Here is a 25,759-nt window from a genome sequence, read left to right as displayed (position 1 = left end):
GACTTGAGGTGTCTTGTGACGTGGCCGGATTGGAGGAAGCGTGAGAGGAGAGACTTGGAGGAGCAGGCCTTGGTAGAGAAGAGGAGCTAGGAGGTCGAGACGAGGCCTTGAGGAAAAGAAACTAGGAGGCGAAGGTATTCGAATAAAAGTACTAGGAGAAGGAGACTTGTAGGTAGAATAGAATAACTAGGAAGAGGAGGTATTGGTGAACAAGAGGAGCAACATTCACCGTAGGCTTAAGTGATGTAGCAGCCACGTCCTCTGTCTCTTTTCCCTTTCTGTGGGACAGTTGATCAATCCATTTATCCAAATTGTATGCCCAAATATTTTCAATCATCTTATCAATTACTCTTGTTCAGAGCTGATTTTCACAAATGTCAATAGGAAAACCGTATTACCAAAGTTTAATTTTTTATAGAACTTCGGAAAACAAATTATTCAAATTAACTTATAAGGCTGTCGACATCCGCGCCTTATATCTAGCGGCGCGTGTCGACAGTGATATAAACAAGTTTATCCAAATAACTCACACATTCTGAATGGTTATTACTTTGATAGTATTATTGCTTTCCTATTGATGTTTTTGAAATGCAATTTAGGACAAGGTTCATTCGTAAGATGATTGAAGATATCTTCAACATAAACATTTGGGAAGTGGGAAGAGGGACCTAATCAACACCTCAGCAGAAAGATGAAGGCAAGAATTTGGGTGCTAGATTACCTGAGCATATGATGAAGAAAATTGAGGAAGAGGGAGAAGATCTCGAAGAAGAAAAGGAACTACTAAGAAAAGATCTTACTACTAGAAGAAGACCTTGATAAAGAAGAACTAAAGTAAAAGGTATTGAAGGTAGAAAGAAACGTGACGCAGGCGGAAGAGTGAGGAGTGGCCGTAGTGGAGGACAGAAGGGCGAGTGCCTCATGACTGGCTGGCTGGTCACGGCCACCCGCACGACTGCTTGTCCAAATTTTGAGTCTCTTCATGCAGAGTTATTGAGGTTTAGGTGACCCATGCAAGGTGGAGGACGGCATACGTGTCCATTATCTTTTATTAACTGGGTTCAACATTTTTGTTTTGTTCTTTTAGCCCAATCATTCCATAGTTACAGGTTAGATCCTTATAAATAAATATCTTCTCATACAGATACACGTACAGGCAATGACCGGAGCATACACAACAGTACAGTGTCATCAAGTAACTTACCTTTACCAGCAACTTTATATACAAATTCTACATGTTTACCGACTACTACTATTAATTACTTCTATTTATACAGGTAGTTTATCATCACTAATTCACAAAGAGTACAGCTGAATTAAAAGCATGCTTTAAAATCCACTACTCTGATAAATGATACAGGTATGTATCTGTGTATAGGATTACCATTACATCAAGTACGTTTTAAATCAGTATCAGTACACATAGATACCTTATTAAGATCCATGCACCAGTACTATATTATACTTGTTATCATTCTGTTACTGGAGTTAATTTAGATCCAACGTGCGAGTTACGGATGCAAATGAGGGATGCAAATGTGAAGAAGAGGAGGAGGATGAAAAGGAGAGGGGGAGATGTACGGGAGAGATAAGAGTGCTTGAATTGTTAACTAAGGAAGGAGAACGGAAGGAGGGACAGTAGAATGATGCAAATGAAAGGTACAAATATGAAGAGGAAGAAAAGGATGACAATGGATGAAGAGATAGTAGTGTTTGAATATCGGATGCACGGTGGTTGGAAGAAAAAATGAAATAAAGAATGGAAGGAAGGAAAAAAAAAAAAAAATAGGTGGGTGATTAGATGCATGGAGGAATATAGATGAGAAATGCAAACATGAAAAGGCGGAGGACGGCCATAGACGAAAAGATGGTGCCGTTTGGATATCGAATGAAGGTTGACAGGAAGGAAGAAAAGAAAGGATTGAGAGATGATGAGGAAAAACTGAATTCTGACGATAAACATGAAGAGGAAGAAAAGAAGGATGAAAAAGGATGGAACAGGAAAAAAAGATACGAATGAATGAGTAGATGGATAAATGGATGGAATAACCCAAGGGAAACTACAACTAACCATTCAAAGAAGCATTTACCCATCATGAACTCAAGGGACAGACACACAGACGTACACTACAGAGCACATGGACGGACAGACAGACAGATAGACAGACAGACAGACAGACATGACATGCCGACAGAACCTCAAAAACACGCGGCAGTAAGACAAGAGAAGCAACATGGAAACGAAAATAAAGTTCTTACAAAAAAAAAAGAATTGAGAAAACAGAGATAAGAACAAGACAGAGGAGGATTGAGAGAAGACAAATAGAAGACAAGAAAATAAAAGTCAGAAAATTGAGGTAGAGAGAGAGAGACAAGACAAAGATTCAGAAAGGAAAATGCGAAAGAGAGAAACGGAAAAAAAGGTAGAAAACAGTAGAAAAAAAAAGAAAACAGGAAAATACCCAACCGTGAAAAGAACAGCGATATCACGAAACAAGACTTTTAAAGCAACCACACACACAGAGATCGAAAACCCCTCAATATATCTGAAGCAAAGGCAACTCAAGCGAGGACCGGAAGGAGGAGGAGGAGGAGGAGGAGGAGGAGGAGGAGGAGAAGAAGAAGGAGGAGGAGGAGGAGGAAAAAGAGAACCACAACCTAAGATCCCCCAAGAATAGAGCTGAGCAGGATCTAATCGCCTTAATATTGCGCTGGTTATTGTTTGGTTAAGTTTATGATTAATTCTTTTTATTGGAGAATTTAGAAATTGATCGATTTTTTTTGTACTACTTTTTTATTTGATCTTTTTTTTCAGACTACGTAATTCATGCATCTGATTAGTATGAGAGGCGGGGAGTTTATATACGTACACTAGCAAAGCCTAAGAACTAATTTATTGTAAGGTCTAATTTTAGTATTTTCTTTTCTTTTTTTTCTTCATAACCAGCGCATACCTGACAGGGATTGGCCTCAATTTAGGCACGGAGGAGGTGGTGGTGGTGGTGGGAGCAGGAGTAGTGGTGGTGGTAGTGGTGGTAGTGGTGGTGGTGGTTCGGGGAGTGGTGGTGGTAGTAGTGGTGGTTGTGGAGGGAGGAGGAGGTGGAGGAGGAGGGAGGTGGGGGATGATCTCCCTCTCACTGAAGATCTCCTCTCTAAATACAAAGTAACCGGGAAATCAGAGGACGAGGGATGGTTACTGAGAGTTGGTTTGGTGATGGTGGTAGTTGTAGTAGTAGTAGTAGTAGTAGTAGTAGTAGTAGTAGTAGTAGTGGTAGTAGTAGGAGTGGTAGGTGAGTTGGTGGTTGTGATGGTGGAGGTGGTGTATGGTTTAAAAATTGTTAGTATTAGTTTGATTCATCCACCTAATCTGGAAGGAACCTTCACTATTGCGACTGGTGGCGCGCCGGATGGCGAAGTGGGCTTAGTGAGACGGAGACAGGCTGATGGGGAAACTGTTACGAATTCGTGGCTTTATGAATCTAGATAACTGTTTCTTAACCATCAGTAATCTAACTAGCATGAAACATCTCCTGATTCTTAGTAACTTAATTATTTTAGAGATAGTTACCGATTTTTTAGGAAGTCAAAGTGATTCCAGAATCCAGGAATTTTTTTAACAAACGTAATTTTTTTTTTTTTAGTTATTCATAAGCTTGTTTGTATACTGTACGAGTGAATAGGAAAAGTGTAATTGAAGTGCCATTGCATAAAGAGAAAAGAACCGTGATGAGATAGTTTGCTCAGTATATGTACCGCAGGGCATGTCACGTACCAATGTAAATTCTTATTGAGGTGGAAGATCGAGATTACGAAACCGAAAATGATAATAAAAAAAAAATGATGAAAATAACGCTTATTACATGAAGTGGGGATGGACCAACACTAACAACATGAACAAGAACAACAGCAACAACATGAACAACAACAATAACAATGAACATAATAAAAATAACAAAAAAAAACATACAACAAAAGCACATATATATAGCACATTTACACATAAAATCACAAAATAGGAAGATGAAGAACACGTGAACACAAATAAACACAAGTAAAGGAAGGGGAATATATGATTACGTAAGTGTGTGTGTGTGTGTGTGTGTGAAATTGATATATATGTACATGACTGGCTATTTCTTCCCTATTTACGTATACATGAAGCAGAGTGATCATGTGAGTGGATTCATTAGTGTCAAGTGATGAATGATAATAATTAATGATTAATTGTACACTGACCACCAGATTCTGAAATACTAATATACCTGAAATGCAAGGTTATGAGAGAGAGAGAGAGAGAGAGAGAGAGAGAGAGAGAGAGAGAGAGAGAGAGAGAGAGAGAGAGGCAGTACATTACACAACATAATATATACATTGTACTGAAATATCTACATTCCTACTTTGATTTTATTTATATATTTACATTCTTCTTCATCTTCATATTTCAATCTTTCTCTTGCGTTCATTTCGGCTTTATATTTGTTACATTATTATTTATGTACAATATATTGCCATTATTTCCCTTCAGTTCCTATATTTGTTTCTCCAGTTACCTTTCATCCTATCTTTTGCACTTCTTATTATCATTCTTCTTTATTTATTGGCATTCGTATGTTTTCTTTGTGAATTTTCTCGTCTTATCTCGACTTTGTTTTATCTACTAAGACGTTACAGAAAATTTGTGAACTTGTGACTAAAGAAAACTGAAAAATTCAAGGGAGGTCTGAAGTAAAGTGGAGTGTTTACCTGATTGGTGGCTGGGTGGGGGCGGGACGGCGAACAGGGGCCTGGGTGGGGGCAGCAGCGGGCACGTCATAGTAGTCTGTGTCATAGGAAAGTAAACGTATCATGAGAGGGTGAAACAGTGAGAAACAGAAACGCAAGATACATGACGCTCAATAACATAACGTCTAGTTTCTTATCTCTTCTATAATTTTCGTAATCTCTTTTTTTTCTTCAACTCTGGAGCTCCCTGCTTGATTCTGCATTTCTCCCTTCCTATGACTTGAGTTTTTTTTAAATTTCAAGAGGGAGGATAATTTCTTTGGCACTTCTCTTTAGGGACAGAGATCACAAAGGGCATTTTTTTTTTTTACATATTTTTTTGTTAATATAAAATAGTACCCCTCTTACATAAAGCATATGACTGGTAAACATGCATACTCCACCACAGACACACACACACACTTACCATAGAGGAGGTCATCGTAGTAGAAGTAGTAGTCGGGGTCGGTGTAGTTGAAGTCAGTGAAGTAGGTCTGGTCCACTGCTGAGGGGATGCGGGCGGGAGATGAGGGGCCGTGACTGACCACCACAGGCCTGCAACGCGAAGGGGAAACAATGAGTGACTGTACCTGTGTGTGTGTGTGTGTGTGTGTGTGTGTGTGTGTGTGTGTGTGTGTGTGTGTGTGTGTGTGTGTGTGTGTGTAGGACAGTTTGAAAGAAGCAAACTTTATTGTTATATTTCTTTTAGGTGTGAATCTCTCTCTCTCTCTCTCTCTCTCTCTCTCTCTCTCTCTCTCTCTCTCTCTCTCTCTCTCTCTCTCTCTCTCTCTCTCTCTCTCTCTCTCTCTCTCTCTCTCTCTCTCTCTCTCTCTCTCAAAGGATTGCAAGATGAGGTAGAGGATCAGGAAGTGAGAAGGAAGATACAAGATAAACATGCAATTGGAAAACAAACAAAGACGAACATAAGTGTAAAGAAAACACACACACACACACACACACACACACACACACACACACACACACACACACACACACACACACACACACACACACACACACACACACACACACACATCTCACAGTGTTGTCTTGTTTGGTGTGCAAAGAGGACAGACAAAAGAAGCACAAACACGGTCAAAATCTCGCACACAGAGAACACCTTCACATGTCCTCTGCATCTATCGGTCTGTGTCTCGTCTCTCTGCCTCCCGTGCGACACTGCAGGGTGAGAAGGCCAAGCTACCACTCTCCCTTCATTAACGCAACAGGTGAATGCTTACAGGTAACAGATAAGCAATTAACATATAAGATAGGAATAAGTCAAGTGCGTAAGTCAGTTGTAGGAGGAATAGGACAAGGAAACGAAAGAAAGCAAGCAAGACAAAAAGAGAGACAAAAAAACAAGATCTTGATTAAAAATTTGTGGTCGTTAACAATCAGAAAAAAAATGTAGAAAAAGAAAAGAAGGACAGGAAGCGAAGAGAGATATTGAAGGAAAAAGCAAAAACAAGACCTTCCTTGAAAATCTGTGGTCATAAAGCCAGGAAAAGATGGAGGGAGAGGTCAAAATATTTTTTCTGGGTTGGGGAAATGAAAAAAACAACAACTGAGGATCTTTAAGGGAAAGGATCCACGGGGTACCTGGATGGCTTTGCGTTGTCCTGGGTGTGTTTGGGGGAGGTTTTGGGAGAGTCTGGGGTCTTGAGGGAACTCGCAGGCAGTCTAGACAACTCCGGGTGACGCACAGTGCCGGGGATTTGAGGAGGAGGGGCTAAGGCAGAAGATTTTTGATCGTCCTTTTTGCCGCCGAAGGGAACAGCTGTGGTGCTTCGGGCTTTAGAAAACGGGGGGAAGGTGAAACGCGTGGTGGTCTCAGGTGCTTGTGTTCTGATCTCTACCGCCGGGTTTTGGAATGGATTGGTCTCATCCTCGTACTCATCCAAAGTCTCGATTGAATTCAAGTACGGGCGCGGGCGTTGGCGTGGGGAGTGAGAGGCGACATGGCGAGGACTGTGTGTTGTGAGACGTGGGAGGAAGGTTGTGGTTTTTGGGGTTGTGGAGCGTACACGAGGGCGGCGAGTTGTTGTAGTTGTTGTTGGACGAGGACGAGAGACGTGAGGTGGAGTTTTAGAAACTGAGGGAGGAGGAGGAGGTGGAGGAGTAGTGGTGGTGGTTGTAGGACGCGATGTAGTTGTGTGTCTAGGGTGCGAAGGTTGAGATCTGGGTCTGAAAGTGGTTGGACGGGGGACGGTGTACTGGTGGGCGCGGTGTGGCTGCCGGAGTAGTTGCGGGCGGGGAAGTAGTGGTCTTGATGTGGAAATGTGGAGGGAACTTGCTTTCTGGTACGTCATGGGAGAAATGAGGGTGGCTTGAGGGAGGCAGGGCGGGTGGGAAGCGAGGAGGAACGTGAGGGGAATATGTAGGCTGACTCAAGACATGGGGAGGGCGTGGTGTGGGACGAGCGGGGCGGGGCGGGTATGACAGTTGTTGCTCATCCAAGGGAGGGTGGAATGCCGGGTCATTGGGCTGGGGCTTCGCTTCCTCCGGCAGGAAGGGCTCGGAGTCTGGCCTTGTGGGGTACAAATCGTCGAAGGAAGTGAATGGAAAACCGTCTGTTTGCGGCCGTGCGGAGGGGAACAAGGCCTCCTGGAAGCGGGAGGGCGGGAGTGTGGCGGCGTGGGGCCTTAGGGGAGGGAAGGACTGGCTGTGTGGTCTGTGGCGAAGGGGGTCAGTGTGAGGGCGGGGTCTTTGCTTGTGGTGTGGGCGCAGCTGCTGTTGAGGAGGTGGCCGATGCTGGACCTGCTCGCGGCCATGCCCACTGAAAGGACTCGTGTCAAAAGACGAACCGAAGGAACTGTATCCGCCGAAGGGATTGGAAGGGAAGGACTGGCGGTGGAAGGAGGAAGTGAGGGACGACTGTGAAGACTTCGTTTTAGGTTTTAGGGAGAAGCGAGTATGTTGGGGCGTCTGGAAGTGTTTAGGTAAGAGTCCCTGCTGTGGGAAAGGTGACTGCCTGCGAGTTATCCCGTGGTGGTGCTTGGAAGGGACGTGAGGGAAGGGGTCTGAGGCACTGCTCGTCGACGTCGCGGCCGCCGCCACGCTCTGATGGTGTCTGGTGGACGAGGCCGACGATGAGGCCGTCAGGGAGTCGCGGGGCTTGAGGGACAGTCCAGGGTCAGAGTCTCGTGAGGCGTCGAGAGGAGTCAGGTCTCTACGGCGCATTTTGGGAGTGGGAGCCTCGCGGGTCACCCTGACGAGGCTCTGCTGCCACCTTGACACAAACACCGACACACGTCAGCCTCACACACACCCGCACAACAGACACCCTAGCACAGCTCGCCACTAACTACACACCCACTGCTGCTACAGGAGTCACCTTGCTGCTGCCCTTTCCCTGCTACTGCTACTGCTACTGCTATTGCTTCCGCTTGCTGCTACAATTGCTATCCTTATTTGATGGTTGTTATTAGTCTCATTGGTATTTTTGTGCCTTATTACTATTTTGCATCTACTACTACTACTACTACTACTACTACTACTACTACTACTACTACTACTACTACTACTACTACTACTACTTTCAATACTGCTACTATTATCATAATCGTCACTGCTTTCACCGGCTCTATTTCCGCCTCTCTGGCACTACTACTGTCACAATCTCACTACTGCTTCCGCTTTTCTCATCATTATTAGTATTACCACTCCTTATTATGTTCTGGCCCACCACCACCACCACAATCACAACCACCACCACCATCACTGCCTTCCAACTAACCCCTGCCACTACCATAATCATACTTATTACAGAAAGTCTCCTCGCCTCACGAATTTACTGTCTCTCGTTCAGTATGCCACTATCACTACCATCATCATCAGCACCATCTTGTTACTTGAAATTCTTTGAAGGACAAAGACTTCTACTACTGACATCTATACTATCATAAGCTATTACTACTATTACTACTGCTGATGGTGATGCTATTTGCCCTAAGCCCCTTACAACTAGCCAGTCCATCTCATCCACAGTCATAAATGGTTAGTATGTTAGATCTTTAAAATGAATAGGGATAATTACAGGTAAGCTTATTCAGGTCAGTTATTTAGTCAGTTATTAAGATGAAGAATCAGTCACAGTCTTCATAAAATCACTATAAACACTAATGAACTGTTTATACATTTAGAAGAAGACACCAGTTATTTTGCATTATCCTTGTCTTTCGTCCATAGATGCTACTACTAACATTTAAAGTCTAGAAGTTTATTTTTTTTTTGTTATAGTTTAGTCAAAGTTGCATTCGTGAGTCTTTTTAATTTGAAGGTGTAGTACTTACGATGGGGTGAAGGAGGTTGACTTGGTGGGTCGCCTGTTGGTGCTTCCAGATGTGCCCTGCCGTGGAGAGAGGAAAGTGTTACTGGAGGCTTTGGAATAAGAAATCACTTGTTATTTTGTACCATCCTTGTCTCGTCTTGGGCTACAAATGCTTCTACTTGTACTTAATGCCTATTATTGCCTTCAGGGAGAGAGGAAAGTATGATTCTATGGGATATTTTGAAGGAGATTACTTGTTATTGTTACTCTTGTCTCCTCTTGGACTAATCATGGTCTTACTTACTCAAATACTAAATTCCTATTGTTGCTGCTGTGTGGAGAATAGAAAATTATATTCTTTAGGACAGTGTTTAAAAGAATTTACATGTGTTATTAATTATTTTAGTTATTCTCATATTGATATTTTGAATTTCTTGTTTGTATGCTTAAACAATTATCCTAGTCTATCTATATATGTATTTGTCTGTCTATTGAATGAGACAGAGAGGCTGTTTAGTACTTACGGGTGCGTTGAAGAAGGAAGAGGAAGAGAAGTGGGAGGAGAGGAACTGTGACTTGGAGGAGGGGTTCCTGAAAAGCGCCCTCTCGTTGCCGCTTCTGTCTGGTCCGTTCAGCTGAAATACATGAAAAGAATGAATGTGAGACTAGACTGCAGGGTTTCTAGATAAACAGTTTTCAGAAAATGGTTTTACGATGGTAGTAAGGTAAGATATAAGATGTATACTGAATGGAATGTTATTGGAAAACTTAGAATAGCGACATGAAAATGTCAAAATACGTAGGTGTATTTTATCTATTTGCTATATCTTTTCAATTTTTTCTATCTATATTTTGCTTGAATGGCATGCGTTTACTCACAGTCTGGGTGGTGCGATGGTTCTTGGTGGAGCTGAAGCTGTGGTCGAACTTGTCAAAACTGCTGACAGCAAAAAACAGAGCTTTAGTTGAAGGATCGCTATTGTGTGAGACCACTTGATATTAATACTTTCTACTTATGTGATCATCTGCTAACATTTAGAGCGTTCTATACATTGTTTGCATAGACACGAATACAGAATACGGATTTCTTGTTTAGATTGCATGGCTATTTAAGAGACTGCTATAAAAAAGTGAGTTATATATGAGAAAAGTATTGTGTAACAGTGAAAGGGTTAAGGGTTCAATGTTTTTCATTGCCACTCATCTTTCCTAAGCCGACAGACAAGAAAATTTATGTGGATATAAAAATTCACACAGCATATCACACATCCTGTCAATCCATCACACAGCGAGCACCGGGGAGCAGCACAGCAGGTCACCAGTTCTGGATCGTGGCATCACAGCAGAGGGCGCCGTAGTTTCAAGGTATCATAACTTTCAACTTTTAGTATAAATTTTCTTTTATTTTAAATTAAAAATCCAGAGAAAATTTAAAGAGATTCCACTGATAATATTGGCCTTTATTTTATTATTTTCCGTAATTTTTAGACGACCAGCAACCAGACCAGTTAGAAACTGTACGGACATGAAATCACCTGGACATTCTTCTCTCAGTAATGGGCCAAGTAGCTTTCACTGCCCCTCACCTGTGTGTCTTATCAGCCCATCATGTACCCTCTTACACCTTGACATCTACCTGTCCATCTAAACACCTGCTGAACAAACCTGTCCGCTGCCCGTTTGTTTGTTTGTATCATTGAAGGGTCTTTACTTGTCAGCTCGAGGGCGTGGCACTGACCGGCGACAAAAAAAAGTGTACAAAAACACACTAGGTAAAGTATTACTAGAGGAGTGAGGTGGGTGAAAGGACACTATTGAAAGAAAAAAAATGAGAGTGGTCAGAGAAAGGAGGACTTACATGTTGATAATTAAAGGAGAGAAGAGAATAAAGGGAGAGAACAGAGGAAGAGTTACAACATGAAAAGGAAAAATATAGGATGTAAGGAGCAAGAGAGAGAGAGAGAGAGAGAGAGAGAGAGAGAGAGAGAGAGAGAGAGAGAGAGAGAGAGAGAGAGAAACAGAGACAGAGAGACGACTTACCCGACGGAGGGGGTGAGGGACTCGGTAACGGGGCTGATGGGGCGGGTGTTGGAGGAGCGGGTGCGGGGGTCGGTCACGATGATGGTAGAGACGCCACCGCCAGTTGCTCCAGGTTGGCAGTCCACATTGCGCGGCCAGTCACACGTCTCCAACTCGTGGCTGCGGGAGAAAGGAACAGGGGTAAAAGAAGGTCTGGCAGATGACAACACAAAACAGTGAAAAAAATATCCACTGAAGAAACGTAAAATGGACAGTCAGAAGGTGAATCGAAAATTATATGACTGCAGGAGAGAGGAAGGAGGTCGGAGAGTAATAGAGGCTCTGGGCAAGGCAGCACAAAATAGGAAAGAACAAAAAAATGATCCTCCAAGATTGCCAGCAAGTAAAGCGAACAATTCAAAAATAGACCCGGTATGACATGGCTGTTGGGGGAAGAGAAGGCCAAGAACTATGTGGAAATGGCTTGCAAAAGTGAAGTATTGCAGGGTACCGTTGAAAAAGTGGGAGAGATAGAACAGGTTAGGATGGGAAGTAAATGTAGAGCAGGATAGTGGACAAAATGATAAGGAAGGATAAATTGAGTGAGGGATCAGGAAGAGAGAGAGAGAGAGAGAGAGAGAGAGAGAGAGAGAGAGAGAGAGAGATCGTTAGACGGTATAAAAGTAATATTCAAAGCCGAACACTTCGTAAGACATGCAAGAATAACAATAGGAAACACATTGAGGTATAAGGAAGCTGACATTTTGCATATTACAGATGAGAGAGAGAGAGAGAGAGAGAGAGAGAGAGAGAGAGAGAGAGAGAGAGAGAGAGAGAGAGGGAGAGAGGAAGGAGGGTAGAGGTCGAGGGTGTGGCAAAGGGAAAGTAACTTCTCGCGCCATGAAAAGAAAAAAACAGACAACATATATGTGAGGCATGTCCAGCCCACTCACTCTCCCCACCAGGCAGAAGACATGCAGTGGATAATATGCTCGGACCAGAGAGAGAGAGAGAGAGAGAGAGAGAGAGAGAGAGAGAGAGAGAGAGAGAGGGGATAGAATGTAGATATAAATGCGATGGAGGAAACAAAAGATGCAAGAAGAACAAGGACCAGAGAGAGAGAGAGAGAGAGAGAGAGAGAGAGAGAGAGAGAGAGAGAGAGAGAGAGAGAGATAGAATGTAGATATGAATGCGATGAAAAAAAAAGATGCAAGAACAAGTAAGGCTAAAAAAAGTCAAATAGAAAACGGTGTGAGTAAGGCAACCTACACTCACCACAACATTCACCTCCCTCTCACTCACACACACTCCTGCTTACATACAACTTCCTCTTTCGCTCACACTTGTAACTTAAACTTTCCTATTTTCCTTTTTATTTCCTCATTCACCCTCATTCATTGCAGTTCCTCCTTCATTCCCTTTCAGTAGTATTTTGGCGTCTTTTTCTGCATGCTTCGTCTCCTTTTCCAATTCACAAACACTTGCCACTGTCCTCCCATGCTGTTACTTTCCGCATTCATTATCACTAACTCTTGTTCTTTCACTCTCTCGTAAGATACACTCTTGTTTTCCCATCACTTTTTATCTAAATTCTCACCACCTACACATAAGCCAAACCTTTTTCTTTCTTAGCTTCTCTATTCACAACCATTTACTCTTGTACTCTTATATCTTCATTTTCCACTGTTTCTCATCCATACATTCTCCAAACTCTTATTTTTTATACGCCCACTCTTCTTTTTTTTCTTCTTAGACTCTCCATATCTTAATTTTAACCCACACACGCACCAGACCGTCTTTTTTTTTTTTCATTTCCATTTCATTCCTACACACAACTGCTTCTCCACTTACCTGTAGACGAGGCCACCAGTGCAGGATTCCTGAAGGGCGCCGCCGAACACGCACACATAGTACTGGGTGCAGTCGGTCGGGTGGGGGTAGTAGCCAAAGTCCTGCGGGCAATTGAAGTCAGCTACCTCGGCGGGCTTACCGGACTGCAGGCGTTGTCTTCCGTTCCCGGTGTTCCTGAGTGACCGCTGCTGGCACGCGGAGAGTCCTGCCGGGGAAAAGGGAGAGTGTTAATGACAAGCTAGGAGAGGAATTGCACGGGATTACAAAGGGATACTAAGGATTACAAAGAGATACTAAGGAATACAAAGGGATTTTTATGATGGGGCAAATCTTCACGAGTTTGTTAGAGAGAAAAGGAAGGAGGGATGATAAAAGGGTGAGGTGGAAGGGTAACTGTGATGAAGTGAAGGGATATGAGGAAAGAGACAGGATTGAGGGAGGAGGAGGAGGAGGAGGAGGAGGAGGAGAGGAGGAGAAGGAAATGTGAAAGGGAATTATGATAGAAGAGTGACGTAAATGAAATGTAATGAGAGAAGGGAAAGACGAAGATGAATGACAATGACACGATGGAAAAGAACACGAAAAAAACGTCTATGAGTGAAATAAAAAAAACATAACGAAACACTGAACACCACAACACCAACACACAACACAACAAATGGCAACAAATCATGACACAACATCATAACACCTTCACAGACCCATTTAACACCCCCACGACCACCACAACCACCACCACGACCACCACCACGACCACCACCACGACCCGTCCCTCAGACCACCTGTGCTCAGCCACCTAATCAGTATTCACCCTTGTTGCTCACCTGGGGAGAGGAAGAGGGGGAGTAGGAGGAGGGGAGGCCTACCATGAGAGGACTGGAAATAATAGACTAGAGGGACGGAGGGAAGGGAGGGAGGGAGGGGAATGGTGAAGGGAGGGAAGGACTGAGGGAGAGAGGGAGAGACGGGGAAGATTTAAAATATAGCTTTTGTTGTCTATGATCTCGTTTGCAGTTTAAAAGCGACGGCTGGAAGTATCTGGCCAGCCTCGTGCCTAAAGACTTTCACTGAGAGAGAGAGAGAGAGAGAGAGAGAGAGAGAGAGAGAGAGAGAGAGAGAGAGAGAGACTTAAGTGTTCGCCATCCATATATCTTTGAAATTTAGTAGTTTAAGAAATTCCATCGCAAAGTAAAAGGAAAGAAAAAAATATTGGAGTCTACATCCATTTATTGATTTATCTGCGGGAAGACAGTTTGATTTTTTGTATAATTTTTCTTTCGATTATTTTTTGTAGCTGCTTGAAAATGTTTGTTTATGTATAAATATATATTTTTTTCTTATAAATGTCAATATCCCCATAAAATAAAGTCTCTCTACAGCTCTCTCTCTCTCTCTCTCTCTCTCTCTCTCTCTCTCTCTCTCTCTCTCTCCAAATTCCTTTCGTTCCTGTGCTCGTCATCATTTTGTCTTTATTTCGCGTACGTCAATTTCTCAACAAACGACGAAACATTCCAGTCCGGCCGTCGCAGTTACTTTCATAACCCGAGGAGCCTCCCAGAGCTTTAAGTAACAGGCAGGGGGAGGAAGCGACACAAACACGCCCTTGTAATAGCCCGTCGCGCGACCTACTAAGGGAAAGCAAGGCAACAGTGAGCCGCTGGAGTTTTCAATTTTGTTCAGCCTGTATCGTGCGTCAGGCAGCTGAGATAGGAGGCTAAATGACAGGGAGAAAGTGTCGTACCTTATAACTCATTAGCCTGGGAAAAGTAGCACGTATATATGATTAGACTAAGATTGAGTGACTCTCTCTCTCTCTCTCTCTCTCTCTCTCTCTCTCTCTCTCTCTCTCTCTCTCTCTCTGCAACCACAAAATTACTCTCTTCGTCAAAGTTACGTCAGAACGGACTGTTTCCTCTCTCTCTTACATTCCCTGCCTTCCCTAACCTTCCCTCCTACCTTCCTTCCTTCCTTCCTTCCTTCCTTCCTTCCTTCCTTCCTTCCTTCCTTCCTTCCTTCCTCCTTCCTTCCTTCCTTCCTTCCTTCCTTCCTTCCTTCCTTCCTTCCTTCCTTCCTTCCTTCCTTCCTTCCTTCCTTCCTTCCTTCCTTCCTTCCTTCCTTCCTTCCTTCCTTCCTTCCTTCCTTCCTTCATCTCCTTCTTTCCTTTCTTCGTTCCGTCTTTCTTTTTTTTCTATCTCTGTTTTTATATTTTTCTATTGTTCATCGAATTCGTATTTGTTATTCGCTGCACAAACATGTCAACGCGATAGAGAGAGAGAGAGAGAGAGAGAGAGAGAGAGAGAGAGAGAGAGAGAGAGAGAGAGAGAGAGAGAGAGAGAGAGAAGAGAGAAAATAAAAGAAAAAAAATTGTATTATAGACTATATTAACAAAACACTATCATCAGTTCCCTCGCTCTTACTACTACTACTACTACTACTACTACTACTACTACTACTACTACTACTACTACTACTACTACTACTACTACTACTACCACACCTTCGGCACGTCTTCCTCACGCCTCCTCTACGTCCCTCACACCCCTACGACCTTCCCCATTGCCTTTCTCATCCCCACTCTCCCCCATCACGACATCCTCACACCTAAAGGAACTACAGACAGAGGGATTACCTACGCGACGAGTCATTCCGTGTGTGTGTGTGTGTGTGTGTGTGTGTGTGTGTGTGTGTGTGTGTGTGTGTGCGTGTGCAATTTTTCATAAAGGTTTACGTTGAGAGAGAGAGAGAGAGAGAGAGAGAGAGAGAGGTCACTGAACACTAGTTTTTTTTTTCCTCTACGTCCAATTATAAGATACAAGACAGACTGACATGCAGAAATGGAAAAAGAGAAAGAGAGAAGAAAGACAAGAAAAGGAAGGGAAAACGAACATAAATGAATAAATACAAACACACACAAGGAAAGATAGATAAATAAATAAAGAAGACAGAAAGAAAAGTAATGATGATGAATTATGAAAGATTAAGGAGATTATTTGTCTGTCTCTTTTTCTTTTTTTTTTCTAAGGCCTTGTACGTCCTTGTGTGTGTGTGTGTGTGTGTGTGTGTGTGTGTGTGTGTGTGTGTGTGTGTGTGTGTGTGTGTTCCTGTAAGATTCTCTCTCTCTCTCTCTCTCTCTCTCTCTCTCTCTCTCTCTCTCTCTCTCTCTCTCTCTCTCTCTCTCTCTCTCTCTCTCTCTCTCTCTCTCAGCCCTATTGACCTTTGGGTAATTAGTATTCCCTTTTTTCTCCTATCTCTCATTTTTCTCTTTTTCATTCCTGTTATCAGACTTTATCTTTTTATTTCTCTTCAGTAATTAATGAGTGTTCTTTGACCTCGGAAATCGGAGAGAGAGAGAGAGAGAGAGAGAGAGAGAGAGAGAGAGAGAGAGAGAGAGAGAGAGAGAGATTAATGTAAAGGCTGGTTTGGTCTTCCTCTATTATTAGAACCCCTCTTCTTTTTCTTTCACTCTCCCTTTCCTCCTCTTCCTCTCTCCCTCCCTCCCTCCCTCCCTCTCCTCCCTCCTCTCTCTCTCTCATCTTCAGTGCCGAGTCATTCCCTCCTATTCCTCCATATAAGAGGAAGAAGAAGAGGAGGAGGAGGAGGAGGAGGAGGAGGAGGAGGAGGAGGAGGAGGAGGAGGAGGAGGAGGAGGAGGAGGAGGAGGTGATGGTTACGTGCAGGAAAAGATTTGATTGTCTTAGTTTTTTCTTTTCATTTTTTTTTTATTCTGAAGAAGATTCTAGTTCCTGTTTTTTTCAATTTTTTTCCTTTTCTCTATTATCAGTATTTTTTTTCTTTCTTTGGGTGGTGATGACCCCTGGTGAAGGTTACGAGAGGGCAGGTAGGAGGTGTGAGTGTGTACGTGCGTGCGTGTGTGAACTACTACTGTGGCTACTACTACTACTACTACTACTACTACTACTACTACTACTACTACTACTACTACTACTACTACTACTACTACTACTACTACTACTACTACTACTACTACTACTACTACTAGCTTTACTCCTCCTGATCTCCTCCTCCTCCAATTGATCCTCCTCCTCCTCCTCCTCCTCCTCCTCCTCCTCCTCCTCCTCCTCCTCCTCCTCCTCCCAACACTAAAGGAAGAAGTCACGAAGTATTCACGCTCTTTTGAACCTCAAGATTCTTCAGTGACTTAAGAGGAATGAGAGAGAGAGAGAGAGAGAGAGAGAGAGAGAGAGAGAGAGAGAGAGAGAGAGAGAGAAGGTAAGATTTATTTCAATTACTTGTATGTTTTGTTCAAGATTTTCCCTCTCCTCCCACGTCTCTCTCTCTCTCTCTCTCTCTCTCTCTCTCTCTCTCTCTCTCTCTCTCTCTCTCTCTCTCTCTCTCTCTCTCTCTCTCTCTCTCTCTTGGGTCGAAGCAAAACCTCCCACGCCTTCTGCCTCCCTTGGTACTTTCACTCTCACACTTGCTGCGTTAGTTCTCACGAGACAGACCCACACTCTCCCACGCCCCGCCGATCCTTACACCTCCATCTCCTTCTCTCGAGTTTCCTCCTTCACCTCCTCTCCCTTTCCACCTCCTCCTCCTTCATCCTCTGCTCTTATTTTCCTTTTTCTTCATCTCTTATTTCTGCTATTTCGTTTTTTGTTTTGTTTACGTTTTGTTACTTGCTTTTTTTGTTTTCTCTCCCTGTCTATCTTTTTCTTTATTTTCTTCTTCTCTTTTCTCTTTTCCTTTCTTTCCTTATTTTTGCCTTGTTTTTTTGGTTTCATTTCCTTTTTGATACTTATTTTTGTCTTATTGTCTTATTATCAATTTTTTTTCAGCTCCTCTCTTTCCACCGCTTTCTTCATCTTCTTCTCCTCTTCACTCTTTTTCTTTCATTTCTTATTTTTGGCATTTTTTTTTTTTAGCTTCATTTTCTTTTTGATACTTATTTTTGTCTTATTTTGTTATTTTTTCCTCTTTTTACTTCAAATTTATCTTATTCATTTCTTTTTACTGATCCTCTTCCTCTTTTTTTTTTTATTTCTACGACTTTTCTCTTTATGGTTTGATCACGAGAGAGAGAGAGAGAGAGAGAGAGAGAGAGAGAGAGAGAGAGAGAGAAGTCCTGACCCCTACAAGAAGAGGGTGGGAGATCAAGGCGACGTGGGGGGGCGACGGGGGAGGGGGTGTACATTCATAAGGGTGGAGGTGCCGTATTGGGACAAAGGCACGTGACCTCTATGACAGTCAGGGTCAGGGCGGAGGGGTGTTAGTCTCTCTCTCTCTCTCTCTCTCTCTCTCTCTCTCTCTCTCTCTCTCTCTCTCTCTCTCTCTCTCTCTCTTAACAATTCTTTTCATGTGAGAAATTGAAACCATGAGTGTAATGCAAGACTGGTAGTGTGTGTGTGTGTGTGTGTGTGTGTGTGTGTGTGTGTGTGTGTGTGTGTGTGTGTGTGTGTGTGTGTGTGTGTGTGTGTGTATGTGAAGGCCACAAAATACGCAACCGTACACTCAATAATAATGATTTTCCCTTTTTGTGTGATGTAAGGGAAGGGTTGTGTCATGAATGTGGGGGAGAAGGAGGAGGAGGAGGAGGAGGAGGAGGAGGAAGAAGAAGAAGAAGAAGAGGAAGAGGTAGGGGAAGAAGGAGAAGGAGGAGAAGGAGGAGTAATGATTATATAAACAAATAAAAGGAAGATGTGAATGAAATAGTAAAAATAAATGCATTGAAAGAGTTGTGTGGAAGGAGCACTCTGCTTCAGGATGAGCAGGAGAAAGGAAGAAGAGGAGGAGGAGGAAAAGGAGGAGAAGGAGGAAGACAAAGAAGAAGCGATGAGAAGAATATATTATAAACTGTGCTGAGTAAGGAAAAAGAGAAGCTGGCATACATTCTAAACATTATAGGAGGAGAAAGGAGGAGAAGGAGAAAGAGAAGAAGAAGAAGAAGAAGAAGAAGAAGAAGAAGAAGAAGAAGAAGAAGAAGAAGAAGAAGATGATGATGATTATGATAAAAAGGAAATACATACAGATACACAAAAATCCATAGGAAAAAATTAAGAAAGAAAGAAAAACGAAATGTAATGATATGACGAAAGGACTCATGAATGAAGGAATGAATGAAATGAAGAAGGAGAGACACGTCCTACATAAAAGTCTTCGAGGTCTTGCCATTCCCACAGCACTCCACATATCTGTCTTTCCTCCCTCACACTACCACTTTATTTCCTTTTTTTTTCCCCCTGCAATGTTTCGCGGCCTTCCCACGGCCACCACCACCACCTCCTTCACTTTCCTTCTTTCTCCTTCCTCATCTTGTTATTCTCCACTTCCCTTTCCACGTTCCACATTTTTGTATTTATATGCGTTTTTTATTACTTTTCTTCACACACATTGGAGGTAAACTAATAAATGATTAATTATATCTTATTCAATTTCTCCCTTTTTTTTCTATCTATATATATTTTTTCCTATTTATGTCCTTCTTTCCTTATTCCTACTCTTCTCCTTCTTTCTATATGATGCTTCTTCTTTATGTATCAATTTCTTCTTTTCCTATTCTTTTTACCCGCCTTTCAATTTCGCTTAACTAATTTTCTCTGCTCATCACAATTATTACTATCATTAGCAAGGAAAGTGTGGATTAGTGCGTAAACCACACTTCTCTTCCTGTTCTTCATCCTCCCTCCTCTTCTTCTTCCGCCTCCTCTTCCTACACCACTTCCTCTCTTTCCCCTTCTTCCATCGTAAGTAACGATAATAAGATCTTTATCTCTCATTAATCACGGAAATGAGATGAGGAAAAAGGAGATGAAGTGGAGAAAGTAGAAATGAAGCGAAGTGAAGAAAGGAAAGAGAAAGAGAGTTAAGAAGAGAAAGATACGGTGAAGGAAGAGCAGTATGAATAAAACAAGGAGCAGGAAGAGCAAGAAGAGGAGAAGAAGGAGGAGGAGAAGGAAGTGGAGGCAAAAGGAACAAGTTGGAGGAAGAGAGACAAGGAAATGGAATCGAAAGTGAAAGGAGTTAGAACCTGTTAGCTGGCTGGCCACCACCGGTTGTGTTCGTGTGTGTGTGTGTGTGTGTGTGTGTGTGTGTGTGTGTGTGTGTGTGTGTGTGTGTGTGTGTGTGTGTGTGTGCGGTCAAGTGAGAGTCAGGGAACTTACTGAATGCCTGACTAACTGATTGAATGATTGGAAAACTGACTGCATGACTGACTGAATGAATATATGCCTGAATTACTGACTGACTGGCAAACTGGTTGACCAAATGAATAAAAGACAAGTTGGATGGGTGAGTGAATGGCTGGCTGGCAGAATGAATGCTCGCTTGACTCAATGCTTCACTGAATGACAACAAGCGAAGGAAGGAAGAAAGGACTCATTCACTCACGCATTTACTCTCTTTTGAATACTGACTAATTAATTAACTTGCAAATTGACTGAGAGATTGATTGAATACCTCGTTAATTCATTGAGAGAGAGAGAGAGAGAGAGAGAGAGAGAGAGAGAGAGAGAGAGAGAGAGAGAGAGAGAGAGAGAGAGAAATAACATCTCAGATAGGTAGAAACACAAACACATGGACAGACAAATGCAGAGAAAGCAAATACAAATAAAAAAAGGAAAAAAAAAAGAGATATTATCAAACGACTTATATAACTCCACCATAAAGGACAAGAGACAGGTTAACAACGACAGTAAATTTACATCATTAGAATGTAACTTGTTCTGAAGACGACCCAGATTAAAGCAACACGCAAAAAGAGTGGGAAAAACAAGCAAAACTGACATCTGCTGACCTCCTAACCTTATGTAACCAGTGCGCTAACAGTACAGAGAAGAAGAGAAGGAGGAAGAAGAGGAGGAGGAGGAGGAGGAGGAGGAGGAGGAGGAGGAGGAGGAGGAGGAGGAGGAGGAGGAGGAGGAGAGACGGAAGCTGAAAAGGCCAGCGACTCAACCAGCTTCCGTCTTCAGAAAGGGGCACTAGAGCGAGAGAGAGAGAGAGAGAGAGAGAGAGAGAGAGAGAGAGAGAGAGAGAGAGAGAGAGAGAGAGATGGTTAGCTACTGAATGTAACCCTTAAAAAAAGCACTAATCGGTCTGTTTACTTTCATAACCCAGTCACCTTTTACTTGTGATTTTTGTCAATAGTGTTATCATTGGTGTTGTTCAATGACTGGGTTGACATTATTTTTTTTACCAACTGTTATCATTTTCTTTCATTGTCGTTATAGCATTGACGTGTGGTGACTGGAATTTTTGTGTTTTGTTTTATTTATATAATTGTTTTGCTCTTCCTATTGTTATTTCCTTTTTCCATTTCTCGTGTATCATTCAAGACTTGTTGCTTTTGTCTATTTGTCTTTATATTTTGTGTTTTATTTATTTATTTACTTTTGTTTTTTTTTTGCAAGTGAGATGTTAGTGTAGTATCTATGTAAGTATTTTGTTTGTTGTTGTTTGGTTTGTATTTAATATTTGTTGTGGTCAATGATTGAGAAATAAATGTCCAGGAAAACATGTCTACTTTTAATTCTTTTTCTATATTGAAGTCCACTAAACAAACGTATATGAGTGTTACTTAAGCACGTAAGAGAATAAGGGAAGATGCAAGAACCCATTAGGCCTACACTCGGCAGCACCTATGTTTAGATACTACTACTACTACTACTACTACTACTACTACTACTACTACTACTACTACTACTACTACTACTACTACTACTACTACTACTACTACTACTACTACTACTACTACTACTACTACTACTACTACTACTACTACTACTACTACTACTATCACCACAGCCAACGCCGCAGTGATCTCAGACTATTCCTCTTCATCACCGCCTTGTCTGCTACTACAGCCACCTCCCATCAAAGAGCCACTAACACGCCGCCTGGGGAACAAAGCACAGCCGCAACAAAGGCCGCCTTGTAGGGAGTGGGCAGTGGTGTGCAACAGACCTCGCTGCCTCAATGTTCCAGTGAGGTAGTAAAAGCTCGCGCGTGTTGCCTATAGTTAAGGGGGGAGGATAGAGGGAGAAGGGAGAGGGAGAGGGAGAGTGTTATAGATTAGTAATGATAAGAAGAAGGAAATGTGAAGTGTATGGAGGAAAGAAAGTGAAACGAAGAATTGGTTAAAGATGTAAGGATAGTGAGGATGAAGGGTTGAATTGAAGGTTGAATTGAAGGAAGGAAATAAATGTGATATGAGAAACCAAAAGGAAATGTGGAAAATCGGAGTTGTAAAGTAGGTAGGTAGGTAGGTAGGTAGAGAGAGAGAGAGAGAGAGAGAGAGAGAGAGAGAGAGAGAGAGAGAGAGAGAGAGAGAGAGAGAGATAGTCGTGTTTACTTTCTAAGACCTGGAGCACTTACCGTTCCAGTAGTGAGTCAGTCACATAAATTCTTATACAAGAATGAGCCCCTTCCTCACACATCTCACCTGCCCCCATTCATTAACCTAACACACCTGCCGCTGTCTCGCTCAACGTACCTGCAAAGAAGAAACGCACATTAAATATCTTTTTCGGGTAGAGAGTAGAAAAAAAAGTAGATGGATAGCACATATATCTAAACATTTATGTGGCTTAAGTTTTTGTTTGCTAATAGGAATATGACACCTAATATCTATGTAGCCGTTAAGATTTCTAAGCATTTGATAATTTCTTTTATGCTTTTATTGGTGTCTTTGACTAATAGTAATATTGCAGCAACCAGAATTTGAATTATCTTATTGTTATGTTACCCTTTTACAAATATAGGAACATGTACATAAAAGGACTTTATTTGATCATTCCACTTTTTGTTATTAGCGTCTTTATAATTCTCACTCAGAGCTTGCACCAAATCATTCAATTAGCTGCAGTGGAAAGTATGGAGTACAGATAGTTAGAGACTTCACTTCCTCTGCACCTTCACTAGACAAACACTAAACAAACACAGGTAAACAAATTGCACCACCAAACCACCACCAGTCACGTGCATCAGATTAGGAAAGAGATGCAAAGAAAGGTATTAACCACTGAAGTGTTGCTAATAGACCACCGTCACTTCCTTTGGTCATTGTATCGACACTGTATTCAAGTGAGAGCAGGGCAGGAGGTGAAATTAAGGGAAGGTACCATAGCACACTACTTTTTTTTTTTGTAATATGATCTGAAACGTTTCATAACTGGAATGGTCTGGTCGGTCTGTTCTGCTGCCCTGCTTTCCACTTTCCAGGACCTGATTCTTGCGTGAGAGAGAAAGTGTCAGGTCATTTCCAACATTAAACTGACCTTCGCTTATACACCTTTTTTTTCCCGTGTAATATTCCTTTCGTCTCTCTTACGGGCCAGTATTTCATCAGCACTTTATCTTGTTTTCTTTCTTTCTTTTTTTTTTTTTTTTTGTCGGTGGCCGCGGTGTATTCTTCTTTTGTGTAGGAAAGTCAAGTTTATTTGCACGAGCACTATCATTAAGGGCCAAGACTGTAATCTGTTTGTGCTGGTTTCGTAACTCATCTCTGTTTATTTCATTGAAGAATGCAAGGATGGATTGCGTATTGATATAAACAACACACACACACACACACACACACACACACACACACACACACACACACATCCGTCAAGTCAGGAAGAGGTCAAAGTGCTTGCCGTTCTCTGTCCGTGTGTGTGTGTGTGTGTGTGTGTGTGTGTGTGTGTGTGTGTGTGTGTGTGTGTGTGTTAGGAAAGCCATGTACGTAAGTTTTGCCTCAAGGGAGTTCGATTTATTCATTCGTATGTTTATGTTATCCATTGTGTGGGTGGTCATTGTTCCTGTCTGTTTGGAAGGGGAGGGAGGGAAGAAGGGAGGAAGAAGAAGGGAGAGAGGAAGAGAGGGAGAGATAAAGAGTGGGATTGGATGGGGGCGACGAGGTGGAGCGAGTGCCTGTCTCAAGGTAGAGGTTAGCATGAATTGAAACTTTACTTGTATCAGTTGATTATGTTCATCTTGCTGTTCTCTTCTCATGATCCGTGACCCTGCATGACCACCACCACCACCACCATTACCACCTGCCCCTTTCTCCTCACCCAGTTCGTGTCTATCTGCCTGCCTTCTCTTCTTTCCTTCTCCACTGTGACGAATTGAAATTGACAATAAGTGAAATAATTAAGAGGCTTTTTGTTATATTGTTGATAGCAAGAGATGTGGTGGTGGTAAGAGTGCTGTGGTGGTGAAGAGCTTGTGATGGTGGCTGTAGCTGTGATGGTGGTTGTGGTGACGATGGTGAATAAAGTTGTTGTAGCGAGTTAAGGAGAGATGTAGTGTGTAATCTGAACAGGGCTATGTAACCATAATTTCTAGTTCAGGGCAAGGTTATATTTTCGTTTTCTATGCTTCTCTCTCACTCTCTTTATTTTCCAGAAATCACACAAATCACGGCACAAGAAAACAAAGGAGAAAATACGTCTTACCGAAGCTATAATCTGTGGCCAAGCCTGAGCGACTTAGAAACTTGAAAATAATAGGGAGCATGAAGAGTGAAGTTGTACTACTAGACATTCTTTTCCTGTATTATACGTATTTTGACGCACCCCTCCAGTTATGTCTCCTGTGGGCACCATAACGCACCTTATTCTAGTACTACAAAGGAAAGGGGAGCAACCGCAAGTGAAAAGGTGGTCTCCCCTCTCTTCTGTTGTCAGCCCGTCAGTCTCGTCAAACCAGGAGAACAGGTCTGTCACTGTCCATCTTCGTGGAGGCCGCTCTGGTGGTCCCATATGCCCCTACCGGTGTGTTCATCCTCCTCACTTAAGAGCGAAAGACTATAGCTCATGATATAAACTAATTCTGGTATGGTTTGGAATGATCTTACCGCAGAAGTGATGCCGGTAGTAATTTGCGAGGAAAGTTTATTTTAGTCTTAAGTAAGAGTATCAGTTTTAGAAGTGAATTCAGCGTAATTTGGTAAGCAAGTGAGTTTAGGATAATTTTTTGTTGGGATATTTTAGTTTTTCTACGGTGGACATCATTGCCATAAGTTAAAAATGTTATAAGCTTTCAGTTCATTGGAATATCAAGTAATAATGTTGAAATAAGAGGGGGCTGTAGCCTATAGTATATTTGAGTTTTGGATGTATGTAGACATTTTTTTCTGGAATAATGTAGTTAACAAAATTTTCAATACTATAATAAATGCGAACCTCAAACTGAAACAAAAATTAATTCACGATTTAGAACCTATAGAAGCATTTTCCCGAAGTATTTTCCCCTTAATGGTGGACATCATAGCAGTGTGAAGTAATGACAGTAATTTCCCGGAAGACTGAGACGCACAGAATGCCAAAACATCATTATCGCTACCTCAAGTACAGTCATTGGCCAGTGATTTGGATGCGTCATTAAGTAGTAATCCATTGTAAGGTAGACTATAGTAATTCAGCGCGGAACTCGATGCGTCATTCGGTGGTAATCCATTGCGACAGAGACTATAGTAATTCTCGGGGAAGGATTCGATGGGTCATTAGGTGGCAATCCAGGGAGGCGGGAAACTTCAAATCCAGAGTTAAATACAGGCCGATGGGACGCTGCGTTTCGTGGGACGGTGACAAAACTTAGGGCCGTAAAAATTGTCGTGAGGGCGTGACCCCAATCATGGCGAGGCACAGGAAAGGGTGAGGCAAGATTTTTTTCCGACAAGAGAGAGAGAGAGAGAGAGAGAGAGAGAGAGAGAGAGAGAGAGAGGGAGAGGGAGAGAGAGAGTTGATGGACGTGAAGACCCTGTTCTGCCGGTACCCTTGAAGTTTGATCTGTATACTCTCTCTCTCTCTCTCTCTCTCTCTCTCTCTCTCTCTCTCTCTCATCCTACCACCTCCTCGTCCTCCATGCATAAAGTCTGACTGGTAACCTTCCTCGCCCTCCTAAACTGAACCTCACCTAA

At 42.4% G+C, this 25,759-nt stretch overlaps 1 protein-coding gene across 10 annotated transcripts in view; it reads right to left on the bottom strand.

Moving 5' to 3' along the window:
• Positions 1 to 25,759, bottom strand: part of LOC123517148 (mucin-5AC-like) — a 156,413-nt gene that overhangs the window by 21,705 nt on the left and 108,949 nt on the right. For 7 of the 10 annotated variants that reach the window (XM_045277099.1, XM_045277104.1, XM_045277103.1 and 4 more), the window contains exons 3-10: positions 12,905 to 13,109; positions 11,075 to 11,233; positions 9,914 to 9,971; positions 9,559 to 9,669; positions 9,057 to 9,112; positions 5,189 to 5,316; positions 4,744 to 4,819; positions 2,955 to 3,152 (exon numbers count right to left, since the gene is read on the bottom strand). In XM_045277099.1, the coding sequence (XP_045133034.1) occupies positions 2,955 to 3,152; positions 4,744 to 4,819; positions 5,189 to 5,316; positions 9,057 to 9,112; positions 9,559 to 9,669; positions 9,914 to 9,971; positions 11,075 to 11,233; positions 12,905 to 13,109 (991 nt within the window). The remainder of the gene's footprint in view (positions 1 to 2,954; positions 3,153 to 4,743; positions 4,820 to 5,188; positions 5,317 to 9,056; positions 9,113 to 9,558; positions 9,670 to 9,913; positions 9,972 to 11,074; positions 11,234 to 12,904; positions 13,110 to 25,759) is intronic. The other 3 variants (XM_045277105.1, XM_045277107.1, XM_045277108.1) reach the window with 1 other exon arrangement.

Source organism: Portunus trituberculatus, chromosome 41, assembly GCF_017591435.1.
Source record: "Portunus trituberculatus isolate SZX2019 chromosome 41, ASM1759143v1, whole genome shotgun sequence".
NCBI classification, from domain to species: domain Eukaryota; kingdom Metazoa; phylum Arthropoda; class Malacostraca; order Decapoda; family Portunidae; genus Portunus; species Portunus trituberculatus.
Note: the sequence above shows the minus strand (reverse complement) of the source record. Positions and strands in the feature narration are given on the sequence as shown.